At 45.5% G+C, this 26,244-nt stretch overlaps 1 protein-coding gene across 1 annotated transcript in view; it reads left to right on the top strand.

Annotated features, from left to right (window-relative positions):
• CNKSR3 (CNKSR family member 3) overlaps nt 1-23,928 on the top strand; it is a 138,617-nt gene extending 114,689 nt beyond the window's left edge. The window contains exons 5-13 of the mRNA XM_007956196.1: nt 574-615; nt 4,446-4,565; nt 7,529-7,588; nt 11,213-11,281; nt 11,506-11,652; nt 15,271-15,392; nt 19,841-20,049; nt 20,533-20,622; nt 23,630-23,928. Coding sequence (XP_007954387.1) covers nt 574-615; nt 4,446-4,565; nt 7,529-7,588; nt 11,213-11,281; nt 11,506-11,652; nt 15,271-15,392; nt 19,841-20,049; nt 20,533-20,622; nt 23,630-23,928 — 1,158 coding nt within the window. The remainder of the gene's footprint in view (nt 1-573; nt 616-4,445; nt 4,566-7,528; nt 7,589-11,212; nt 11,282-11,505; nt 11,653-15,270; nt 15,393-19,840; nt 20,050-20,532; nt 20,623-23,629) is intronic.
• The last annotated feature ends 2,316 nt before the right edge of the window (nt 23,929-26,244 follow it).

The raw sequence follows: 26,244 nt of genomic DNA, 5'->3' as shown, positions 1-26,244 counted from the left end.
GCCCACCAGCTGCTCTGTGGGAGAAAGGTGTGACAGTCTGCTTCTGTAAAGATTACAGCCTTGGAAACCAAGTGGGGCAGTTTCATCTCCTGTAGGGTTGCTATGCATAGGCATCAACTCAATGGCAGTGGGTTTATTTGTTTTGAACGTCTTAGGATGGTGCATGTGGTTAACACACTCAAGCTGCTGAAAGGTTGGAGGTTTGAGGGGCCTGAGGCAGCGTGGAAGAAAGTCCTGGCAATCTGTTTCCGAAATCAGCCATTGAAAACCCTTGGAGCATGGTGCTGCTCGGAAACCCATGAGGTCGCCATGAGTTGGTGCTACTCGGAAACCCGTGAGGTCGCCATGAGTTGGATACTCCCCCCTCCCCCCACATTTTATGTGCCCCCTGTTTTTACCCTTCATGAAATCATGGGAGAAGGAAAAGGTCTTTATAAAAAAGTCTTGAGATTATCTCACATGTGTGACTTCGAACTGTTAGAAAAGTTCTCAAGGGTTTAGAGTGAAGCTCACAGTTTTTGAAAGTTTTTGGCTCTTAGACTTCATTTGCCTTTTCTTCTTCCTCTTCTTTAGGATTGCCTGGTAGAGGAAATGGAGGATAAAGTGTTAACCGTCGTAAGTACACGTTCTAAGTTACTGCATGAATTCTTTTTCTGAAAGTGTTGGGGTCACATTAATTAAAGCAGATGCACTGTAGCTAATGACTTCAATCTGTACTTTGAAATATTGGTTTTGGGGATGCACTTCTGTTAATTTAGGGGGAAAATTATTTAACAATCAGACCAACTAGTATGAAAAGTCCTATGCTGAATTTAGGCATATTGGTCGCTGGTCAAGGAGCCCTGGTGGTGCAGTGGTTGAAGCACTTGGCTGCTAACTTAAAGGTTGACATTTCAAACCCACAAGCTGCTCTGTAGAAGGAATTGTAGCAGTCTGCTTCCATGAGGAATACAGCCTTGGAAACCCTATGGGGTTCTACTCCATCATATAGTTGCTAGGAGTTGGAGTCAACTCGATGGCACTGAGTTTCGGGTTTTTCTCTGGTTTGTTTGTTTTTTCCCCACTAATCACTTCAGTGGGGTACAATTACACTTAAATTGCTAGCTAGCTGGTTGGTGAATCAGGGTTAACTTGATCTGAAGATTTTACTTTCTGACCATTTTGATTTAAAAACTTCTTGGCAGCGCCCTCAGATGGAGGCGGGACACACTGTGAGTGTTTAAGGAGCGTTTGGTAGCTATTCTTCATCGCTTCCTCCTTTTGACATAAGCCAGGCTGTGCTCTTTTGATAAGACTCTACTCCTACTGATGTTGAGGAATTTAGGAATGAAATTGCTATAAATACATTTTCCATAAATAGTCAGGCTCAACAACTTGGAGGGATTTGAGAAGTGTCATTTCTTGGATTCTCCCCTTGGAAAGAAAAGTCACTCTTTGGAATTTCCTGGTTTCTTTGGTTGTTTAGTTTTGAAAGGTTAGATGAATCTGATTAAAATTGCCATACGTGACCACTGGGATTTCTACATGGAGTCCACTTAAAAGGGATCCTCATCTTTGGCTCTTCATGGTTTTACGTTGTCAAAAGACGACATTTAGAGAATGTGAGTATCACTAAACGGACCATAGAGCTACATGAAAATGCAAAAACTGTACCACTTGTAGAAGATGACATGGGAAAAACTCTAGGTGACCATGGTATTGACGATGAGTTTTAGATACAAAACAATACCGTTATTTTAGATAGAGTACCAAAAGTATAATCCATGAAAGTCAAAATTGGTGTGTTAGATTTCACTAAAATTCAAAACTTCTGCTCTGTGAAAGACACTGTTAAGAGAATGGAAAGACAAGTCACAAGCTGGAAAAAATATTTGCAAAGCAGACATATGAAAAATTTATATCCAAAGTATACAAAGAGCTCTTAAAACTCAATAAAATAAAATAAAATATGGATAAAGAATCTTAACAGACACCTAGCAAAGAAGTGTATAGATGGCATATAAGCATACGAAAAGACACTCAATATCATGTGTCATTTCCAAAAAAACCAAACTCAAGTCCAAAAAAGCCAAAACCTGCCATCAAGTCAGGTCCGACTCATAGCGACCCCTCCTTGGGTTTTCGAGGTGGTATCACTATGGAAGCAGTTTGCCCAATCTTCCTTCTGAGGAGTGGCTGGTGGTTTTGAACTGCCAGCCTTCTGGTTAGCAGTCAAATGTTACTAGGAAGTTGCAAATTAAACCAACAGTGAGATGCATTGCACACCCATTAGAGTGGCTAAAATCCAAAACACTGACAATGCTAAATGCTGACAAGGATGTAGAGCAATAGGAACTCTCATTCACTGAGAGTGGTTGCAAAAAGGCCAAGGAGGCCACATGTTCCAACCTCCTCTAATCCTACAAGAGGAAGACAGGATTACCAGCAGTAGCCCAAGGCCTATTCCTGCCAGGCCAGACATGCTGCCTCCCTCCAGCCCTTTCTCCAACCGTTCCTCCCAAAGCACCCACCACCTCTCTCCTGGGTTTGATAATTCGCTGCAGTGGCCACACAAAGCTCACAGATTATGGGGTTTATTAGGGAAGCACCACAGGCTACAATTCAAGTTCAGGAAAAATGCTCACTCTCTCTCCCAGCCCACCGTCCCTCAGCCAACAGTCTCTCACAGTCTCTTTCCCAGCAGTACTGGTCCCTCGGTGTCTCACTCAGCAGTGCATGTCTGTTGCATCTCTTTTCCAGCAACGCGTGTCTCAGGAGCCCGTGTCTCTTTCAGCAGCACGTCTTCCTCAACCAGCAGTCAGAGAGAGTTCTGCCTCTAGGAGGCCTCCTTTTGAGCCGGCAGGGTGGTCAAACTAGCCAATCATAGCATCAGAACTCTAAGCACTTGAGAGGGAGTGGGTACCTCCCAGAACATTGTTTTGTGCCACTCCCAACAGAAATACTCCAGGTGGACACCTTCAGCAATCAGGAGTTCCTTAGTTGCTCATAGAAAATCCCACCTTGGAGTTTACAAAGACTTGTGGGTAGAAAAGCCACACTAAGTAATTTACTACACCGCAGTAGGGATGCCCAGTAATTCGGCCACTTTGGAAGACAGACAGGCAGGCAGGTTCTTACAAAGTTAACTGTAGTCGTATCAGAAGATCCAGCAACCATATTCCTAGGTATTTACCCAAATGAGTTGGAAACTTAATGTTCACACAGAAACCTGCACACGAGTGCTTATATTACAGCAGCTTTATTCCTAATTGCCCCAAATTGGAAGCAACCAAGATCTCTTTTAATAAGTAGATAGATGATATAATCATACAGTGGAATATTTTTCAGTAATAAAAAGAAATGAGCCGTGAAAAGACATGGAACAATCTGAAATATGCGTTGCTGAGAGAAAGAAGCCTTTCTGAAAGGGCTACATGTACTGTATGATTCTAACCATGTGGCATTCCGGAGAAGGCTCAGCTATAGAGACAGTAGGATCGATGGTTGCAGGTGCCCTAGGGAGGGCAGGGATAGATAGGCCACATGCAGGGGATTTTGAGGACAGTGAAGCTATGTGGGAACCCTGGTGGTGCAGTGGTTAAACATTTGGCTACTAACCAGAAAGTCAGTGGTTCAAAGCCACCAGTAGCTCTGCAGGAGAAAAGACCTGTTGGTCTGCTCCTGTAGAGATTACAGCCCCGAAACCCTATGGGGTAGTTCTGCTCTTTCCTGTAGGGTCGCTGTGAATCTGAATCAACCTCATGGTACACAACAGAAACAACAAACTTGTGTATGATTCTGGGATGGCCGATGCATGACATTATATGTTTGTTAAAAGCCATGGGACTGTCCAACACCAAGAGTGGACGCTGATGTAAACTGCAGGATTCCATGATCACATATTAATGTTGGCTCATGAGTGGTAACAAATATACCACACATTAAACTAGATGTTAATAACAGGAAAGACAGCACACAGGGCCAGGGCAGCATCTGGGAGTTCTGTCCTTTCTGTGCAATTTTTCTGTAAATCTAAGACTGCTCTGAAAAATAGTCCATAATTAAAAAAAAAAAAAAAAAGTGAACAAAGGTGCACTCAGAAAGAAAGCATCATATCTCCTCAGTGTGTGGTATTTGAAGAATGTGGTGATCCCTGAACAGCCGGACAGATGAGGGGAGTAGACGCTTCTCTTTACCTGCTGCAGGGGGATTTCTGGCTGGCCTGTGCGTGTCACTGGCTGTACGTGAGTTCACAGAAAGCTGTGCTTTTTAAAAAAAGCTGGAGGGCGGCACTGCTCCCACAGTGCAGATACAGAGCCAAATGCCATGCACTCGTGGAGCGGTCCTAGCCAAATGAACGCCAGTTGTAAGGAGAGGTTACAGGTGAAGCGCATGTCCTCAAACCCTGCTTTAGATAAACTTGGTTAATGGTTGCAACTCTCCTGACTCTGCCTCTCCAATTCTAGGTCAAGGTTTTAAATGGCATCTGTGACAAAACAGTCCAATCCACCACAGATCCCCTCATGAACCAGTGTGCGTGTCTCGAGGAAGTCCGTTTGCCAAACATCAAACCCGGGGAAGGCCTGGTAAGAGTGCACACGCGTGCTTCGTTTTCCGGAACAGCACACGTCGCCGTTTAGTCGCGCTTTTCTTTCTGTTTTAGGATTCTGTGCTGCCTTCCTGTTGCTCTAAGTAGTTGAATTAGATTGTCTTCCTTTGTGGAGCTGGGCACTTGCCATCTTGAACTCTGTTGATAACGTTTTCTCTCTTCAAAGTATAAAATAAATACAACTTAAAAACTGAGCCCTCATGTCTAGAAGGAATTGTTTTAAGAGTTTTATTTTGAGGCCATAGCAACGCAAGGAGATAGAAAATGTTTACACAAAGGAAAGATGGTTTCTAGGTGAAAAAACAAACTCTGGCCCAAACGTCTCTATCAGCACGTAGGATGAAGGTGAGAGAGGCTCATTGAAGGAAATGATTCTCTAAAAAAGTTCAGAGGCATTTTGTAAGTAATGTATGAGCTGTGTAGTAGCCCAAGACCGAAACCCACTACCACTGAATTGATCCCATCTCACAGCAACTCTGTAGCACAGAGTAGAACTACCCTATAGGGTTTCCAAGACTATAAATCTTGGTGGAAGCAGACTGCCTCATTGTTCTCCTTCTGAGTGGGTGGTGGGTTTAAACCACTGACCTTTTGTTTTCAGCCCAATGTTTTAACCACTGTGCCACCAGAGTTCCTGTGCTAACAGGCCCTGAGAAAACATGGAGGTGGTCTCCTAGTACCTAGAGGGCATACATCCTGGGTGATCAACTTACTGAAATTTAAGTAAAGAGACTGTGAGGCCCAGTGATTAGATGAGGGCCTATGGTCTTTGAGCCACAGAAAGCCAAGTTGAATATTCCAAACCCTCAAATGACTTTATGTACCGGTCAGTTTCTTCAGCTGTCAGAAGAGAGTGGTGATGACAGCACCATCACTGCCGTTTGTTGTTGTTGAGTTGTTTCCCACTCACGGTGACCTGTGGTGCAGAGTAGACTCACTCCATAGGATTTTTAAGCCTGTGACCTCTGAGGAGCAGATTGCCAGGCCTGCATTCCAAGCACCTCTGGGCAGGTTCGAACCACTGACCTTTCATCTCATGGTTGAGTGCTTAGTAGTTTACAGCCCCCAGGGATGCCAGCTTCCCCCTCGGACTGCTTCACATGTTGAATTAGACAGCAGATGCTGAGGGCTCGTGCTGGGTGCACATAGCTGCACAGAATGTTGGCACCTGCAGCCACTGTTGATGGGGTTGAAGAGGATGAGGAAGAGGAGGATAAAATGCCTACTGTGTGGGTAGCTGTGGGGAGACGTGAAGGCAGACTCCTCTCTTAAACAGGAAAGCAGACGTCAAGTGGAGGTCGAGAAGCCAGCATTGTTGATAGACATACGCACATGGATTCTGCTGGGCTTTGGTAACGACAGGTGATTGTGGATGCAGTTAAACAAGGGAGACTTCCTGGGAGTGCTTGGTAGTCAGGCACGTGCCCTGAGTAGACAGCAGTGGGGTTGCTGTTGCGGAGGGAAGATTGTACAAGCACAGGCACTGGGAAGGGCCCCAGCCCCTGACAGGGGAGAATCTGACACATCTACTCAGAATGGGGGTTTCAGGATGGGAGGAGAAGGGGAGAGCCTGAAGGAGCTAGGGCTTGATGAGATTCTCATCTTAGAGCGGGGTAGGTGGATGAGCAAGGCAAGCTCTTGGCAAGACACTTTCTGAGGCAGGTCTCCAGTGTCCCCACATAGATGCCAGGCTGGGTGACTGCTTTTCACCCCATCTCCTTTCTCCTCTCTTGTGACAGTTGAATTAAAATTTTTAACACAACAGTATGTAAAATTGCTCTGGTAGCGTAGTGCCTAAATCATTTGACTGCTAACCAGAAGGCTGGCAGTTCAAACCCACCAGTCACTCCTCCAAAGGAAAATGGGGCAATCTACTTCTGTAGTGATACTGCCTTGGAAACCCTAGGAGGGGTCACTATGAGTCGGGTCCGACTAGACGGCACATAACAACAACAACAACATGTAAAACTGCAGACGTGTTTTCTCAGTGATATGCCAAGTGCCTTCGAGTTTTCCTGGGCTTCTTAGGAAGGCACTTATTCAGCTCCATGCTTCCCTTAATGTGCATGGGCTCCTGTGGGGTACAGACAGTTCACTGGGCTGCCAACCGAATCCAGCCATCTGTGGTGCCTTGGAAGAAAGCCCTGGCAGTCTACTTCCGAAAAACTGTAGCCATCCAAACCCTACAGAGCACAGTTGGACTCTGGGACACATGGTGCTAACGGGTCGGAAGGGACTTGATGGCCACAGGTTGTTTACGGGGACCTGGTCCTAATTTGCTTCCCCATCCTGAGTGTGCCACTGCTATATTCTGGTGTGGGTTATCGGTGCTGTGTAAGTCCTTCTGCAATTACTGATGATCAAATTTAACTGAATATATTTTGTCACTAGGCAAACTGAAAGGAGCCCTGGTGGCGCAGTAGGTAAAGCACCCGGTTGCTAACTGGAAGGTCAGTGGTTTGAACCCACCAGCAGCTCCATGGAAGAAAAAAGACCTGGCAGTCTGTTCCCATAAAGATTACATCATAGGAAACCCTTTGGGGCAGTTCTACTCTGTCCTGTAGGGACCATATGAGTCAGAATCGACTCCACAGCAACAACAGAGAGATGGTTAGGAAGGAAAGTCCTTTGAAATGCCTTGCCCATTCAGTAGGTCCGAGAAGGCTCCTTGCAAGTTCCCAGCGTTGTGACATGCTTCTGGCACACGTGATCCACATATGATAATAGCATGGATCTCACTTCTGACTTCCTTCCCTAGTCTTCAGTTTGTTTCGTTCCCCTATACCACCCTTTGGGTCTAGTGTCATGGTGGTTTGAGAAGCATAAAAACGAGCTTTGTTCTGAGAGATCTGCCTTTAGTGTTTCATAAGCTGAGGCCTCACTGGTGGCGATCCCTCTGAATGTTGGAGTAATGAGTTAATATGTTTTGACTCCCTGTAGGGCATGTACATCAAGTCAACCTATGATGGATTGCATGTGATTACCGGAACCACAGAAAATGTAAGTGGAGAGCCATTAAATGTAAAGACTAGTGTGCGTTTAAGCAAATTTGACACGAGGTCTCTCTAATTTTCATTTAAATGTATGTATGTTGTTTCACTGTTGGCAGTCAAAACAAGGGTGCCTGTTTTGTTTATTTCTGTTTATAGAGCCTGGCTTATCACCAGCTGTTGTCAATTTATTATTTAAATTGCCCCCATTGCTCTTGTTCACAGACCCTGCCCAATTTTGACCTCCACCCTTGTGTTAGTTCTTCCTTTTGCCCTGAGAGTGTTAAACCATCGATTCAAAACAGGGATGTCTTTGTTGTTGAGAGCCAGTCCTCTAAGACCTGAGTTTGGTGACCACCTATGTAAAATGTAAATAGTTTTTTGTTGTTTAATGGCATTCATATTTGTCACCAAAGCAGCTGTTTTGGGATTTTTTTTACTTGACACAGATTCTTTTTATAGAGTTGTATTTTGTCCTATTTGGCAAGGTAATGAAATTTAGATTCCCTGAACCCCAGTCCTTCGAGTAGAAAGAGAAGGGCTGCTTCTAATGTGAGAAACTTGTGTACATTGTTTGCTCATTTCTATAAATTCTCCTTCATGTAGAGTTTTCCTTCAGCCTCTCAAACATGATGAATTTGTAAAAAGTAGCAATATTTTAGTGCTTTCTTGCAACCTACAATATAGCCAACTTTGATATTAATGTTAAACTAAGAATGATTAGCTTCCCTGTGTCTATGTTCAAAGAAGCATGTGTCTGTGGAATTTATCTACTATTTAATCAAGGAAGACAAGAGAAAAAAAAAGTCCTGAAACTAGAGGAAATGTTGGTAACTACTTTTATAATCTCTTCAATGTCTGATTTTGTGCTTTGGTTGCTAAGTCTTCTGATAAAATAAAATACCATGATCTCTGACTAGGGTTTGTGACAAACTCCTGATTTTTGTGTACGAAAATGACTTTGCTTAAGGCAGTCAGTGAATTACAAATGAACTATACAGTTCTGGCAGGCAAATGAGTGACGGTGGTGGTGTATTTTAAGCATTCTCTGTTGAGTGACAATGAGAATACCAAGTCACCTGAGAGACAAGAACAGTACAAGAGGCTCCTCTTAGGTGTGGGATGGTGCTAATGAAGAAACATCTCAGCTCTTAGCCTGGTTGGAGAAATGGGCCCACATCAACTAAATCTACTCCCATACACTGAGTACATTGTTTGCAGTTGGATGGGTTCAGGACTATGAATGTTGTTTCTGTTTTACGTTTTTGTTTTTCATTGCAGTAAATATACATGTAACAAATTGCCATTTCAACATTCTTTGTGTGTACAATTCAGTGACATTAGTGATGTGTATCATGATGCTGAACCGTTACCACTGTCCATTTCCAAATCTTGCCACCAACCTTAAGAAGCTCAGTGCCTCCTAGGTGGCTTCTGTGTTGAAAGAGTTGAAGCTTTGCACCTAGGAATGTGATCAGTGTGGTTATCACGTTTGTTGGACCCAGCCAGACCTGTGCTGTTCCAGGCCCCATCTGGTCTTGAAACATTTTCAGTCTTGGAGAAAAGTGTGGAACATTGCTACTGTAAACCCCATGGATTCACTCTAGGATAGCTTTCCGGCTGTCGCTTGAGGTCATCTGACTTCAGAGGTAGAATGTTTTTTTTTTAAGCCTAGTATGGGGTGGAGGTGGGCAGAAGTCATCCCATTACACCCCCAGGAGAACTGTTTTCCTCCTCCTCCTCCTCTGTCTTGGACTGGAGTGTAAAGCAATGCCAATGGGCCTTCTCAGGCCTCTGCCATGTGTATTGTGAAGGTTACCTGAGTGGCCAGGGTCATTCCAATGTCCAACTAACACTGTCTGGCAATTATTTATCTGCCTTCTTTTCTGATGTTGCTCAAGACCTCAACAGGACTTAGGACAGAATTGCAGCCATGCTTCTGTACCCCAGCCGCAAGATTAGGCGAAGCCCAGATCAGCATCTGAAGAATAGGTGCCTTCTTCTCCCGGTCATCGACCTTCTGTGGACAAGCATCATTTTCCAGTAGCCTGGCTCATGGTGAAGATAGGCAAGGGCTCCTGCCCTAAGGGGAATATGGGTATCAAGCTCTCTCTTTACCAGTGTTCTGCCAAGCACATGTCTTAATCACTTGGTAGGACATCTGAGAACTGAATGCCCTAGGAGCCTTAGGAAAGGAAGTCAACTCAGGACATGGGGCTTGTGTTTTAAGATTGTACATCTATAAACTGGGGTTCCTGGCCTTGGGGCCATCCCAGAATGTGGATTGAGGGTGTAAGGTGGGCAGTGAAACTCACCTAAACAAATATCTCTTTCATGTTTCAGTCCAGGCAGGTGAACTGGGCTATGCTAATCAGGATCAGATTTATCTAAGTAGGTCTGTAATGATAGGTGAAACATCTGGCACACAAGGTTTGAAAGAACAGGAGCCTAGAGAAATTCATCTTTTTCTTTAGTGTCTCAAAAGAAAGGGACTGGAGACAGGCCATTTCCCTGTGGTAGGAACATGGCTGGGCTCTCAGGTGAGGTGCTTCTGGTTGTTATGACAACAGGTCAGCTGACTCACAGTTCTCAGTGCCTAGTGTTGGACCTAGATGCAGGGGAAATGTTTTACAGGGCAGTGCTGTTTGCCTGCCTCTTGTTGGGCCTGTCACAGTTGTTGAGAGTGAAATCCCAGAAAGTGTGTCCTGAGTTCTGCCCCCTCCTGGTGTCCAAAGGTGCTATTTTTTTTTTTTTGGATAGTTATACTTTGTTTGAAGATTGTGCAAATTACAAAATAAAATCTCTGGCCTACATAACATTTGATTATAATTAGAAATCAGATGCTCCTGCCCTCCCCTTTCAAGTCATATGTGCTGTCTTAAACACAAGGGTTTTGGGTACCTTACATGAACAGGAATACTTACAGACATATGTGTGACAAATACATTACATCATTTTATGAATACATAGATTTTTTTTCAAATTTTAACTATGTCTTACTTGGGAGAAACACAGTCTAGATTTTGTTTTGACACTGAAACTCACTCATTTTGAATTGAGCTTAAAAATGAAATAAAACATTTAAATTAAATGTCTCTAAAGAAAGAAATCTCCCACTGCCAACATCTTTCTAGTTTAAAAGCATTTTAATTGTTATTACTTAATGCTACTTTAATAGTATTGTGATAACAAGTAAACCAAGATTGAATAAAAGTAAGAATTAGTTTTAATAATTGTTTAAAAGGAAATGGGATGACAAGAGTTACAAAGGTCATGCTTATGTTGAAACAATAGGTTAGCTTTAAGAAGATTAATTTTTATGGTGATTTTTTTGAGATGAACCAATGACTTTTACTAACGAATTGTTTTCAATAACGTATCCAGATTCCCAAGGCTAGGTTAGATGAACCTGAGTTTTTTGACTGTTACCAGTTGTAACCATACATAATACGGTATTCCTGTGGCAGGTTCTATAGCCCACATAGTTACGGGGGACTGAAGTATACTGTTTAATTTTCTCTGAGAAAACTGTATTTTCATTGCTAGTTGTCTGCAGAGGAAAGAAAGAAGGAATGGAAGCAGAGAGAAACAGAGGGTTGTTACGATGACGTCATGTCTCTTTGTTTCTGTGTAGTCCCCTGCAGACAGATGTCAGAAGATCCACGCTGGTGACGAAGTCATTCAAGTTAACCAGCAGACGGTGGTGAGTTTGTTTATTAAGATATACTCTTTATGAAATCTAAGGCCATTGTGTTTATCCATTAAAATCTGCAGTCTACATCAAGTTTTCCACTGTCTTAGCTGGTGCTAAAGTGACCATATTTATCTCTGTTTGCCCATAACTTCTTGGGATAAATTTCTAGGTTTGATTTTTTTCATTATTCACGAGCAAGCCCCCTTACCTCTTTTCTTTTTTTTTTTTTGAAGGTGGGATGGCAGCTGAAAAACCTGGTGAGAAAATTGAGAGAGAACCCCACAGGAGTAGTCTTACTGCTTAAGAAGCGCCCCACAGGCTCCTTCCACTTCGCTCCCGCTCCCCTGAAGAACCTACGGTGGAAGCCACCTCTTGTGCAGGTTGGTTGTTCATTGGAAGCCCTCACCCAGCATAGGCCCGGGAGCAAAACAATGTTTGAATCGTTTCTAAAAAGAGATTAAAACTTGAAGGTGATTGGTTTCAGGAAGGTAGTGTTGATGTATGTACAATTATGCCACACTCCTGCCTTTATATGGAAACTTAAAGTCTAGGGCTGCACTGTGCAGGGCAGTGCCCGCTAGCCACAGGTCACTGTTTAAGTATGAAATTAGATAAAAGTACAAATTCCATTCCTCCGGCCCAGTAGCCACATTTAAGGTGCTTAAAAGGCACCTCCAGCTAATGGCTGTCATATTGTACGACACAGACGGGGGCATTTCCAACATCACAGACAGTTCATTCTCCTCCTCTCTGGATCAAGTACATACTAGTTTAAATGTATACAGTTTGCACACTGATCTTACGGAGGCCTCATGGGGCTGAGCTATTAGCAGTGGTTTACCAAGGAGCCCTAGTGGCACAATGGTTAATAGTTAGCATCTGCTAACTGAAAGGTCAGTGGTTCTAGTCCACCCACCCACTCTGAGGGAGAAAAGACCAGGTGATCTGTTTCCGTAAGGATTACAGCCCAGTTGTCCTGTAGGGTTACTATGAACCAAGGCAGGGATGGGTGTGGTGTCTCTGACATCGTTAGGATTGCCAGCCTCTGTTGATGATAAAAAACACTGACTCTGAGGGAGTTTTATTATTTAAATTGTCTACAAACAGTACACCTCCTTCTGGCCGACACCTCAATAGACCATGTTGTCTGACACCCTGTTGTGATGCCGTTGGTCTTTCGTGCTCATTTACTAAACCACAAATGAAAAGGAATGATATGTTAATGCTGTTTTATAAAATTCAGATTAAATTGTATCTGTAACTGACTCGCCTTCTTGTACATCTTCAACAAAAAGGAACGATGATCTCGGACCGTCACTTTGGGCACAGAATGATACTGGAAATGCACCTATGTGTGTTCCTTACAGGGAGGATTTAAACATAAGTAACACCATGGTGCAGATGCTAACAAGCTCAGCTCCTAGCTGAAAGGATGGAGGTCTGAGTTTACCCAGGGGTACCTTGGAAGAAAGACCTGGCAATCCCCTTCCCAAAACTCCGGCCTTGCAAACCCCACGGAGCACAGAGCAGTTCTGTATGGATGCTAGGAGTTGGAGTTGATTCTGCAGCAACTGGTCAGAGGCTGGAGCCCCGAGGGGTATAGAACACAAGTCACTTGTTACATAATAACTGAGAGTGTAGGTCTCCTTAGCTCCTTCTGTTTGCATCCCCCAGTAGGAGGTGCAGCCTCCCTTTATTGCAATTCTAAGATTATGTTACTTCACATAATACCAAAACCAGGTCCACTGCCATCGAGTCTGGTCTGATTCATAGCAACCTTGGAGAGAATGGAACTGCTCCACAGGGTTTCAATCCCTGTGGAAGCAGACTGCTTCATCTTTCTCCCCTGGAGGGGCTGTTGGGTTTGAATGCCCAATCTCTTGGTTATTTTAGCAGCCCAGTGCTTTAACCACTATACCACGAGAGGTCCTTAGTTAACAAAATCCAAAAACACACCAAACTCACTGCCATTGAGTCCATTCTGCCTCATGGTGACCCCCATTCGGCTTCCAAGGCTGTAAATCTTTATGGAAGTAGACCGCCTCATCTTTCTCTTGTAGAGGGGCTGTTGGGTTCGAATTGCAGACCTTTTGGTTATTTAGCAGCCCAATGCCTGAACCACTATACCACCAGAGTTCCTACTTAACATATTCCAAAAAACACCAAACTCACTGCTGTGGAGTCAGATCCAACTCATAGCGACCCCTCCTTGAGTTTCCGAGGCGGTATCACTATGGAAGTAAATCGCCCAACCTTCTTTCCAAGGAGTGGCTGGTGGGTTTGGAGTGGCTGGTGGGTTTGGAGTGGCTGGTGGGTTTGAACCACCAGCCTTCTGGTTAGCAGTCACATGCCTTAGGTACTTCACCACCAGAGCTCCTACTTCACATAATTGAGGTACTTGATTCATCATAGATCATTTATGTGGTATGTGTTTCTTGCTAGCCCTGCGACAACACGGGTAAACGCTGTGTCAGGAGAAGGAAGCTGGGTGTGGACCGTGTGGGTTAGGACATTCTTCCCAGAGGAGATGGAGTGCTGGGAGCCTGTCCAGGTCTCTGGGGTTTGGATTGGCAGATGGAAGTGCCCAGCATGGAGGAGATGAGGGAATGCTTTCAACATGTCTTTACCGGCATCTGATAACAGCAGGGTCTTGGGGACGTTCCCTAGAAGCAGCATCTGAGACATAGATTCCTTTGAGAGTGATTTTCGAGGGAAAAACATAAAGGGAAGGAGAGAGGCCGGACGGGAGGGGAGAGCCAGCAGGGACCTGATCTGCGCTGAGGGCTTGTCCTTGTCAGGGGCCACTGTGCGGATTCTGGGACCCCATTGTATTTTTGAGGCTGGAACTGCCCCATTGTATCTTCAAGGCCATGAGCTTTATGGGAGTAGCTCACCAGGCCTTCTTTCATGGAGCCGCTAGGTGGGTTCAAACCGCCAGCCTTTCAGTTAGCAGTCAACTGCTCAGCCATGGTGTTACCAGAGCTCCTTCTGAGACCAGTCAACATAATTAAAATGAAGCTACGTGGACTTTAAATTTTTAAATTAACTTGTGTGTATGAATAATACAGAATCTACAGGGTGGGGCCGTGCTCCGGCTCCCTGCCGAGCTGGCTCCTGAGCCCTCCAGTTGCATTACTGCCTTTCCTTCTCACAGCTGCCCTGTGTTGGCACTGTTCTTGTCTGCATTTGCTTCTGTTTTATGAGTGAGGCACGGAGACATGGACTGATATCCTTGGAGAAGGACAGCTAGTGGCGGTGTTGGCAGGATCACACCCAGACTGAGATTTCTAGCCCTGACTCCTAATAGCAGCGGCATTGGTAGGGACTTCATGAACTGGCTCCTGTCGCTTCTCAGCAGCTCTGTGCCACAGGCATTGTTGGTGTGGCTGTTCCATAGAAGGAAACTGAGGCAGAAGAGTTTAAGTAATTTGTCCAGAGCTCGGGTTATGACCTGGGCTCCTGGCACCAGAGACCATACTTTTACCACTGTATATCTGCTGTTGGTCCCTGACTCGTGGCAGCCCATACACAATGGAATGACACACTCCTTAGTCCTGTGTTGTCCCCATGATGGGTTTTGTGTGGGTGACCCACAGGGTCCTCACTGGCTGATCTTCAGATTTCCAGGTGTTCTGCCTGGTCCGTCTGAGTCTGGAAGCTCTGCTGAAAACCGTTCAGCATCATAGCCACACACCAGCCTCCACTGAGAGGTGGGTGGGGGCTACGTATCAGGTACATTGACCAGGGTTTGATCCCAGGTCTCCCGCATGGAAAGTGAGAATTCTACCACTGAATCACTGTGTATCTATTCTGTCAAAAAGCTCTCAGTTAACTGAGTCTCAAAGACCCATGCAAGATGAATGTTGGGTACAGCTGTGGACATGTGGGTGGCCTTGCCCTGTGTACCCATGGGGTGGTGCTGGTGGGGGAGCTGGCCCAGAGTCATCTCTGCAGTAGCCTCTTAAACCATGCGTCCTGCCCTGCTGCTCTTGTTTCAGACGTCTCCTCCACCCACAACCACCCAGTCCCCCGAGAGCACCATGGCCTCGCTGAAGAAGGAGAAGCCGGCCATCCTGGACCTCTACATCCCTCCACCACCTGCAGTGCCCTACTCTCCGCGGTATGTTAGTGCACGTTCTCCAGGCAGGCACCTCTCCTGTTCACAGAGGCGCTAAGAGGTGGTGGGAAGACCACGACGAAATTGATAGAGCAAGCTACCGAACCTAAGTATGGCAGGGCGGAGGCTGATACTCTTGTTAAAAAGTCTGGTCACACTTGAGGGGAAGGGTAGGGACAGGTCCCGGTGTTGTAGGACTTGAGGCTCTGTAATTTGATGGAAAAGGACTGTGTGAGAAAAGAGTATTAAAATTCCTTATTTAGAAGAATTACAAAACCATAGTTCTTGGGTACACCTTGTGAAGATTTTTCCCAGGGACTACCCCAGGGGCCTGAAGCATAGGTTGCATCGTCTGTGTAGAAAAGTAATTTCTGTCCGAGTAGATCCTGAGTGTTATGTGAAATAGTTAACTGCTGCCTTTTTCTAAGAGAGATGTGTTCTTCCTAAGACTTAAAAAAATGTGAGTAGAGGAGTGGGACACCATATTTTTGTGCAAGTATGATCATAAATTCTTGGAGAGAGTTGCTTTCTTAATGGCTCTTTTAAGAAACATTCAACGTATGACCCGGAGTAAAACAAGGATAGGCATACGAGACCATATGTGGGGCCTGGTTTAGGCATGGAATCTAGGCTTTTTTGTATCGACTCATGGATTCAGGTAGTGTTGATAAAGCATAGTGGGTGTTGGGATTGGGTTCTCATCTTATACAAAACAGACCTGGTCTTTGCCCTCAGAGAATTCAGCTGTCCAAGAAGAATTGGAGAAACACACAGGTAAGCTGTAATCATTCCCAGACAAAGTGGAGGCTGAACTTGCACCATTTTACTTTGTAGTTGCATTGTTATCTGTTTGTGCTTGTTTTAAGCTGAGCTATTTGCTTCTATTTTGTTTCTTCTCTGAGTACAGAGAAGAATCAGCATCTTTCTCTGCCTGAGTCTTGGTTTTCCCAGACCTTATTATAGCACGGAGATGAGTAACCAGCACTCCCTCCTGATTCTCAGACCAGAATCATTTGGAGATGGGGTCTTACACATAGAGAAGTAGCATTTCCTGATAACCAAATGCGTGGATAGTTTTACTAGAAACTCTAAGGCTACACTCCCCCTGTCCCCTACTCCCAACCCTGAGTGCTCTTGTGTAGACCTTAGGAAGGAGTCACAAAAGCAGTGGCCAGAAAACTGGTGTGCGTATTGTTGTTATTGTTATTGTTCGGTGCTGTGAAGTCAGCCCTAACTCATAGAAATGCCACGTGACAAAGTAGAACAGCCCCATAGGGTTTCCTGGGCTGTAATTTTTATGAGCCACCACTCATCTGTCAGTTTGCTGTACTGTGGTGGCCTGCGTGTTGCTGTAATATTGGAGGCTATGCCACCAGTATTTCAATGCCAGCAGGGCCACCCATGGTGGACAGGCTTCAGCAGAGCTTCCAGACTAAGGCAGACTAGAAGAAGGCTGTGGCCAGGTCCATTTCTGGGGGTGGAAAAAATCGGCCACTGAAAACCTTATGGAAAGCAGGGCAACATTGAAAATGTAGTGCCGGAAGATGAACCCCTCAGGTCAGAAGGCCCTCAAAATGCGACTGGGGAAGAGCTGCCTCCTCAAAGTAGGGCTAACCTTAGTGATGTGGGTGGAGTAAAGCTTTCTGGACCTTCATTTGGGATATCAAGCCATCGTATTTTCAATAGCTTCATCTGCACATGAGAACTGGACGGTGAATAAGAAAGATTGCAGAAAAATTGATGCCTTTGAATTGTGGTGTTAGAGAAGAATATTAATATGGACTGCTAGGAGGATGAACAGATCTGTCTTGGAGGGAGTACAGCTAGAATGTTCTTCAGAAGCGAAAATGGCTAGGCCCCGTCTCTCAGACTTCGGTCATGTTACAACAGAGCAGTCCCTGGAGAAGGATGTCATGCTGGGTAAAGTAGAGGGTCAGCGAAAAGGGGAAGGCCCTCAACGAGATGAACTCACATACCAGCTACAGCGATGGCATCCAGCGTGGCGACAGTTGTGAGTCGGCACAAGACCGGGCAGTGCTTCATTCTGTTGTACACAGGGGCGCTGTGAGTCGGAGCCCACTTGACAACAGCAACAATTTTTGTGAGAGCAGATCACCAGATCTTCTTCCCATGGAGCCACTGGGTGGGTTCAAGCTGCTGACCTTTCAGTTAGTACCAGCTGAGCGAGCGCTTAACTGTTGAGCCAAAGGGAACTGGAGCTTTTAATCTGGGGGAAACACACACACACACACTCACACACACCAGTAAAGGATTTCTTCTTGGAATAAAAAATGCAAATGGTTACAGAAACAAGTACTGACTCATGAAACTTCTCAAAAGGGGAGAGATTCCCAGCTTTAAAGGTAGAGAGGGAGGTAGTTGTGTGGGGGCGGGGACTCCCTGGTATAGCAGGCTCACCTGGAATCCTGGGATGTCACATGGAAGCAAAGCTGATCTTTGGATGCCCTTTGGACTCACTTGATTCTGTATTTTGTCTGAAAGCTTTTGCATTGATCATCTAATGATGCAAAAAATTTAAGCAGCTGGTAACTTGGACTCAACCAAACTGGACTTTAAGTTTTATTATAAGCTGACATTTTGATGGAATTAGCTTGGAATTGGTGATCCATCTTCTGCAGCTTCTTACTTAATTTAGAAAATGAACACTCTCCATTGGGACTATAAAGACTTCTTCATATTTTCTTGACATAATTTTAAATCTGACAACTCATGAAGAGTCTTTGCTGGATCTTGGCAAAGAAACTATTTTTGGCATGAGGAACATGGTTCAGTAGGTTATACCTGAACTTCTGATTCTTAGAGAAAAGAGGAAATGCAACTACAGGAACCCAGGGAAATGGAGCTTATATACATAGCATTTCCAAAAAGAACAAACTCGCTGCTGTCAAGTCGATTTGACTCATAGTACCCCTCCTTGGGTTTCCAAGGCAGTATCTCTATGGAAGTAGATTGCCCAGTCTTCCTTTTGAGGAGTGGCTGGTGGGTTTGAACCGGTAGCACATTTAGACATGAAAAAAAAGACATTACTCTTATTTAATCAAACACGTTGCCATCAAGTTGCTGCTGACTCATAACGACCCTATAGGACAGGACAGAGTAGAACTGCCCAGAGCGTTTCCAAGGCTATACTCTTTACAGAAGCAGACGGCCACATCTTTGTCCTGCAGAGCGGGTTGTGGATTTGAATCCCTGACCATCTGGTTAGCAGCCAAGTGCTTAACCACGGCACCAGCAGTGCTCCTTCTTACTGAATGTTGTAGTTAGGTGCCTTCAAGTCAACGCTGACTCATAGCGACCCTGTGAACAACAGAAGGGAACCCTGCCTGGTCCTGCACCATCCTCACAATGCTTCCCGTGTTTGAGCCCATCATTGCAGCCACTGTGGCAGTACATCTCACTGAGGGTCTTCCCTTTTTCATTGACCCTTTATTTTACTAAGCATGATATCTTTCTGCAGGGAATGGTCCCCTCTGACAGTGTGATCAAAGTAGGGGAGATTAAGTCTGGCCATTCTCACTTCCAAGGAGCGTTCTGGCTACACTTCTTCCAGGACAGATCTAATTGAATAGAGTCATGGTATTAATTCTTATTTAATATAACTTGTATGTATTGGATAAAAGAGCTGTGGTGGTGTAGTGCCTAAGGCATTGCACTGTTAGCCAGAAGGTTGGCAGTTCAAACCCACCAGCCCCTCTGCGGAAGAAGGGTGGGGCCATCTGTGAAGATTTTCTTCCTCAGAAACCCAGTGAGGGTCACTGTGAGTTGGAATTGACTTGATGGCAACTGATGGGTTTTGGTATGTATTGGATAAGGAATTCTGGTGGTTCAGTGGTTAAAGTGCACAGCTACTAACCAGAAGGTCAGCAGTTCAACACCCCCAGCTGCTCTGCAGGAGAAAGATGAAGCAGTCTGTTTCCATAAACATTTACAGCCTCGGAAACCCCATGGGAGTCCATATGAGTCAGAATCAACTCCATAGCAGTTTTTTTTGGGGGGGGGGGTAATGTATTGGATAAGGAGCTTTAGTGGCATAGTGGTTAAAGCATTTGGCTGCTAACCAAAAGGTCAGCAGTTTGAACCCAGAAGCCACTCCAGAGGAGAAAGGTGAAGTAGTCTATTTCTGTAAAGACTGACAGCCTTGCAAACCCTACGGGGCAGTTCTTCTCTTTCCTATACAGTTGCAGTGAATCAGAATCAACCAGATGGCATTGGGCTTGGTTCTGGGGTATGTACTGGAAGGATGCCATGAGTCAACACAGAGGATGTATTGGAGGGAGGGGCAGCTGGAGTTGAGAAAATCATGCCTTTCCTCTAGCGGAGAAAGATTTCAAGTTTCTTGCGTGTGCTGGTCTTAGTGTGTGTGACTCCTGCGAGTCTTCGGTCTGAGCGGATCACTGTAAGCAACTTCATCGCTGCCCACTGTCTTCCAGGGACGAGAAGGGGAGCTTTGCTTTTGGAGGATTCCGTAAGTGCAAACAGCCGTCGCCTGGTCCCCAGGGTTCGGAATCCCCGAATTCCTTCTTGGACCAGGAGAGCCGAAGACGCAGATTCACCATTGCTGATTCCGATCAGCTGCCTGGATATTCGGTGGAAACCAGTATTCTGCCCACAAAGTTGAGAGAGAAAACCCCCTCTTATGGTGAGCTCCCCAGTGTTTGTGTCGTTTGCTTTGCTTTGGCTTCACCTCCTCACCCCCTTTCTTATTTGGAACTGCTGGATGAATTTGGTAGACTTGTAGGATAATCCGAGGAAGACATAAACCTCAATGAAGTGCTAGAACTATGAGACCTTTATTCAGCCCTTTCCATGGAGCCTCGTGGAGTCATGGCTGCCTGGCTTCTACGCCCGGCTGGGGGTAGATAACATTCCAATGTCAGCCCTCAGTGCCTGGCTTTGACTCTGGGGTTGCCTTGCTCTGTGGACATGCAGACGCAACACACCTCTGTCCACGTTGCTTGCTATGGAAATATGATGTTGGAAATCCTTTCTTTTAAAATACATCACTGCTTCTGCTTACGGGGTTGTTGTGCTGTGGGAACAAAGTTATAAATAAAGGGGAGGAGTCTCTGAAGCCCGTAAACTCACCGGCCGTATCCCCTTCCTTCCTGTTCTTCCTGTGCAGGCAAACCCCGGCCTTTGTCCATGCCTGTGGACGGGAGCTGGATGGGAATTGTGGACCCTTTTGCTAGACCTCGAGGCCATGGCAGGAAAGGTAAGTTTCATTTATAAAAATGCAAAAGAGTTGGAAGATCCAGTCCCTAATTTCAGCTCCGCTCCTAAGAAGCCGTTGTCAGCCTGTGAGCTCCCCACTCCTGGTGACCGCGCATGTGTCATAGTGGGCCTGAGCTCCAGAAGGGTTACAGGGGCTCGTAGTCCGGAGGCAGAGGGCTGGGCCTGTCTTCTGTGGAGCCTCCCGGTGGACTCGAATCTCTGACCCTTTGGTTATCAGCCAAGCACGTTAGCTGTTTGCACCATGCAGGGACTTGTAAATGGGTTGTCAAAACTGGATAGAATACTGAGTCTTTTTGAACCCCATTTCCTCATCTCTAAAACCAGGTTTGCTGATGATGGCTAACATCCATTTATTCAAAAATGGCTGAACGACAGAATCCTGGTGATTGTAAATACCCTGATTAGTCTTGTGTGTTTTACAAAGGCTGCAGGCATCCACAGCCTTGTTTTCAAACAGTAGGAACACACTGTTCACTAAATAATCTCATCCTGAATTTTATGACTATTAAAGTCAGTTTGATTTCTGATAAACAAGTTTTTTTCCCTCCCAAATCCCTCTAGTGTTGGAGACTAATTACTATTTGAAAAGAAATAGTTTAATTTTCCCTGTAATCCATGTTACTGGTTTTTCCACTAGTCTTGAAGGAGATGTTTAAAAATGTTCTTATTTTTGCCAGGTTACCTTTGATTATCAGTGCTGGCAGCACACTGTGACTTTGTTTGGCAGGGGCAAAACAGAGCAGGTGAAAAGTTAAAGTACAGTAGCCTTAGAAAGGAAGAACATTGTAGGGGCCTGCTCAACCCTGACATCTGCAGAGGACTTGGCAAATTTTGTCACCTGAATCCCTGCGCAAGAGTGGGACCCGCCCTTGGTGGTTTAAGACACCCACTGGTGGTGTGAAGATCTGCCGAGCTGTCAGCAGGTGGCAGGGCTGTCCTTTGTTTAGACGGGAATGTTAACTTCCTCCTTGCCAGGCTTGGGAGCTGGCGTGTAGTCTTCCTTCCCTTCACATGTTGAGAGATGGATGCAGGGAGTGTGAAGGTGGGAAAAGGAAAGGGAAACATTCTTGCCCCCTCCTTCCCCGTGTTCCTTACTCTGATTGCTTTACCGTGAGAGATGTCTGCACGATGGGCAGAACAGGTGTACTGACATAATTCACCCTTTTAAAGTACACGCTTCGTGGTTTTTGTATACTCACAAGTAGTGCCACCATCATCACAGCCTAACTTCAGCATTTGCAGCCCTCCAGAGAGAAGCGCTATGCCCAGCGGTGGTCACACCCCTCCCCCCTGCCCCCAGGTCCCGACACGAGTTAATCTATTTTCTCTTTCTATGGATTTGCCTTTTCTGGACATCCCATGCAAATGCAATCATCCAGTCTGTGGCCTTGACAGTGGAAGCTTTAAAACTAATCTTCCCCTTTGATTACTAAAGCAAAACAAGTACCTTGTCAAACATCTAGAAGGAACAAGAAAACAGAACTCGGCATGGATCTCCTCTCCATCCCGAAGTAGCCAGTGTTGCTCCTCACTTGCTCCTATGTTTATATTATACACTTAGAAACGGTGTACAAAATAGATGAAGAGATGGTCAGTGATGCGGTGTGAAGCGAATGCTGTCTAATAATACCAAAAAACCAAACTCACTGCCGTCGAGTCGGCCCCGACTCATAGCAACCCCTGCGTGGGTTTCCAAGGCAGCATTTGTACAGAAGTAGATTGCTCAGCCTTCCTTCCGAGGAGTGGCTGGTAGGTTTGAACCGTCAGCCTTCTGGTTAGCAGTCAAATTCCTTAGGCAGTATGCCAAAAAAAAACAAGCATTGTAAAATGTGCACTAATAGCAGACTGAATGAACAGGTGTGATAGCCATAGATTGGCTTATTGATGCAGCTGTTTGAAGAAAAAACATTCTAGAAAAATGTGGCCTACCCCCATGTAATGATAGGCCACATTTTTCTAGAATCTTTTTTCTTCAAACAGCTGCATCGATAAACCAATCTATGGCTGTCACACCTGCTCATTCAGTCTGCTATTAGTGGGCATTTTACAATACTTTTTTGTCTCCGCTTAAAATAATACTTCAATAAGTATCCTTGCACATAGATCTTTGGAGTGTTTTTAGCAGGGGAATTTCTGGATCACAAGAAGGCTGCATATAACCAAAGTGCCCTGCGTTTTTAGTTAGTCTCTTTGACATCCAAGACTCTGCCTGAGGGGGTTTTCCTTGGGGAGTGCTCCAAGTTTCAGGGGGCATTCAAATCCTTGAGCCCTATGAACTAAAAAAGGTGAATAGTGCCTGCCTCTTATTCAGAGTGACAACCACAGACAGCCCCCTTCTTCTGAATGCCCCTTAGGGCTGCTGTGGGATAAGAGCCACTGCTCTGGGGGCCCGTGCTGCGTGCTGTGCTGTGGCGTTGAGCCAGGACTCGAGCCGGGAGAGGTGATGTTACAGGCCTTCTCGCTGCTTTTTGATTTTAGTGAAATTGTGCGAATTCTTATACCAGGAATGAAGTGCTGTTCCTGGCCTCTGTCCTGTCCTTTATCTCTCAGGCACTACTGCAGTAAGATGTTGTGGTTGATGTCCTTGAGTCGATTCTGACTCACAGCGACCCCACATGACAGAGTAGAATTTCTCCACAGGGTCGTTCTCCCAGAGTGGGTGAGTTTGAACCAGTGACCTTTTATTAGTAGCTTTAAGCTTAACCATTGTTCCCCCAGAGCCTCTTGAAGTAAGATGGGCCTTTTGTATTTCTGCTCCCTAAACACCCAGGAGATGCCTTCAGATCAGGTGGGCCTTGCCATCCGAGAGACCCTGGGGCACATCCTGGGGCAGGGGGCTAAGCAGGATATGGGACCCACCTTCGGAAGTGGCATCAGAAGTTAGAGCAGGCAAGGTCCACTGCAGGGCTTGGTGCAATGGATGGTCTCAGTGCCCGTCTCGGTGTGGGCTTCACACTAATGGAGGTGTTGGCTTTGTCTGACAACAGGTGAGGACGCCCTCTGTCGATACTTCAGCAACGAGCGGATCCCCCCTATAGTTGAAGAAAGCTCCTCCCCACCCTACCGTTTCTCCAAGCCTTCCACGGAGAGGCCTCTCGTTCGAGGTGCAGACTACATCCGGGGGAGCCGGTGCTACATCAGTTCAGACCTCCACAGCAGCGCCACGATTCCGTTCCAGGAGGAGGGGACCAAAAAGAAAGCTGTTTCTTCATCCACAAAGTCGTCCTCCACAGAGCCATCACTACTGGTCAGCTGGCTTACTCGGCTCAAACTGTTGACTCACTGAGAGGATCCTCTCCGGACTGCTCCCTGCCTCCTGCTACCAAGTGCCTTGATTCCCCAACTGACAAGCTGTCCTTACTTCCTCCACAGTATTATGTAGTGACCTTATGTATCTCATTTTTGGGGAAAGTTGTATACTGCGCTGCTCGGAATCTTGGTGAGCGGAAGGAACGAACACAGGATCTAGGGGACTGGCTGATGGAGGCAGAAAGAAGGAAACTGCAGAAGCTGCTCTGCTTGCTTCGCCAGAGTCGGCACACTGAGGGCCTCTGTTTGATCGCGTAGAGCTTTGGCCAGGAAGCTTATGGGTATTAGCAGGAACTGGTGGCATTGTTCATTTTTGGGGGGAAGGGGACTAAAATTGACGGGCCATTTTCACGCAGATGTATTGGTTCGTGGTCCATTTTCTTTACTGGAAAAGCCAGTGGGGGCAATGTTTTTCTTCTGATATTTCAAGCTCTTTGCCGTGTCTGTGAGTGTAACAGCAGTGACTTGGAAATGACAAGTGTGACACGTCTGATGCTCTTTCAAAGCCGAGATTTTAGTGTAGGCCTATTACACTTGGTGAATCTCCTTTTTGTAAAGATCTCAGTGTAGTTCAGATAACACGGAAGCATGAACACGTTTAGATGCTGATTTTTACACACAAAGAAGTTTGCAGTTGTTTGGGCGGGGTGGGGATGTATATTATTGTCTTTAATGGAAAAAAGCTATGAGATTTGCTAACAGCCAAAAAGCACCGTTCAGAAAAATAAAGTGGCAGTATTTCAGTTTATGAGAGAGACATCAGTTTGCATTTGACATGTTTGCAGAAAAACATGGTACAGTGCTTCACAATTGTACACCTTTTGCTAATTAGAAGGATCTTCGAAAATCTCATGGTCACTAAATTTCAACTAGCATCAGATATTTTGGAAAAGTGTGTCTGGATATTAACTCTTGTTTAAACTGAATGTATGATATTTTGTTAGAAATATTTAAGTGTTTTAAATATAGTTGTATATTTTTCTTACTCTTAGTCACATGCACTTGAAAATATTTCTGTTTTGCGTCATACATGAAACTAATGACAGAGTGTTCAAGATGTTTCCAGATTTACAAGTGACCACCGTGGCTGTTGCCACCATGGGAGCTATTGTTAAAAATAATAATAATAATAAAGCCTCCTAAGCATTTTGAGATTTTATGGATTAGCAGTCGGGGAGCTGAAAATTAAGTAGGGAAATTTACTGGGGTAAAGTCCCAGGCAGAGATAGTATCTCCTACCTAAGTATACCCTCTCCCACACCACTAGAGGTGTTTACTTTGTTGTACTGCTCTGGTAGCATAGTGCCTAAGGCACTTGACTGCTAACCAGAAGGCTGGTGGTTCAAACCCACCAGCCACTCCTCGGAAGGAAGATGGGGCAATCTACTTCCGTAGTGATACTGTCTTGGAAACCCAAGGAGGGGTTACTATGAGTCGGGTCCAACTCCACGGCACATAACAACAACAACAACTGCCCCAGAGACTCCCTGGTGTTAGTAAACATCTTCCCTTTAAAATGCGTCTGATGGGGTTAAAGGAACTAGCAACCACTCACATGTTAGTATAATTGAATTTGGTCAGACTGCTTTCCTGTCAACTTCTAAATGAACTGCAGTGAAGACATGGGTGGTTCATGGGGGATCAAAAGGAGGTCTGCAAACGGAGGGATGGGAGAGATTTGGAGTGTGCAATCCATTGGATGCTTAACACCATACAAAGGCAGAGTGTTGGGGTGGGAGGTCAGCAGTAGGCAATAGTGACTAGCAGGGAGCTCTAAAAGGAGGAAAGCCAGCCCTCACCCATCTCAGTGTGGGCTTCACAGGGAAAGATGGTGACAGCCCTTCTCTTGCCCCTGGGTGTAGAGAGGACCCTCCGTGCTGTCGTTCAGCTGCATAGTGAGTTCCGTTGTGTTGGCGCCTACTCTCAACTGGCAGGTTAGTCCCTTTCTGTGGGGAAGATGCCACCTGTGAAGCAAATGACCAACTTCGAGGGGATTTTCAGAAGTCAGTCTAAAGTATAGGCAGTGCCCACCTTAGATTCCTGTGCCAGATTGGTGTTTCTCAGACTGTGTTCTGTGAAGCCTGGAAGAAGGCCAGAGATCTCTCTGGGCCCCTTTCCTTCAGTCAAGGAGTTCTGGTGGGGTAGGGGTAAATGGGATTTTGCTGCTAACCAAAAGGTCAGAGGTTCAAACCCACCAACCACTCCGCTAGAGAAAGATAAGGCAGTCTGCTTCTGTAAAGATTTACAGCCTCGGAAACCCAATGGGGGGTTAGTATGAGTTGGAATTGACTCC

This window comes from Orycteropus afer, unplaced genomic scaffold (genome assembly GCF_000298275.1).
Source record: "Orycteropus afer afer isolate SDZICR_OR568_19922 unplaced genomic scaffold, OryAfe1.0 scaffold00581, whole genome shotgun sequence".
NCBI lineage: Eukaryota > Metazoa > Chordata > Mammalia > Tubulidentata > Orycteropodidae > Orycteropus > Orycteropus afer.
The sequence above is the reverse complement of the archived record's forward strand: the minus strand, read 5'-3'. Positions and strand labels throughout refer to the sequence as shown.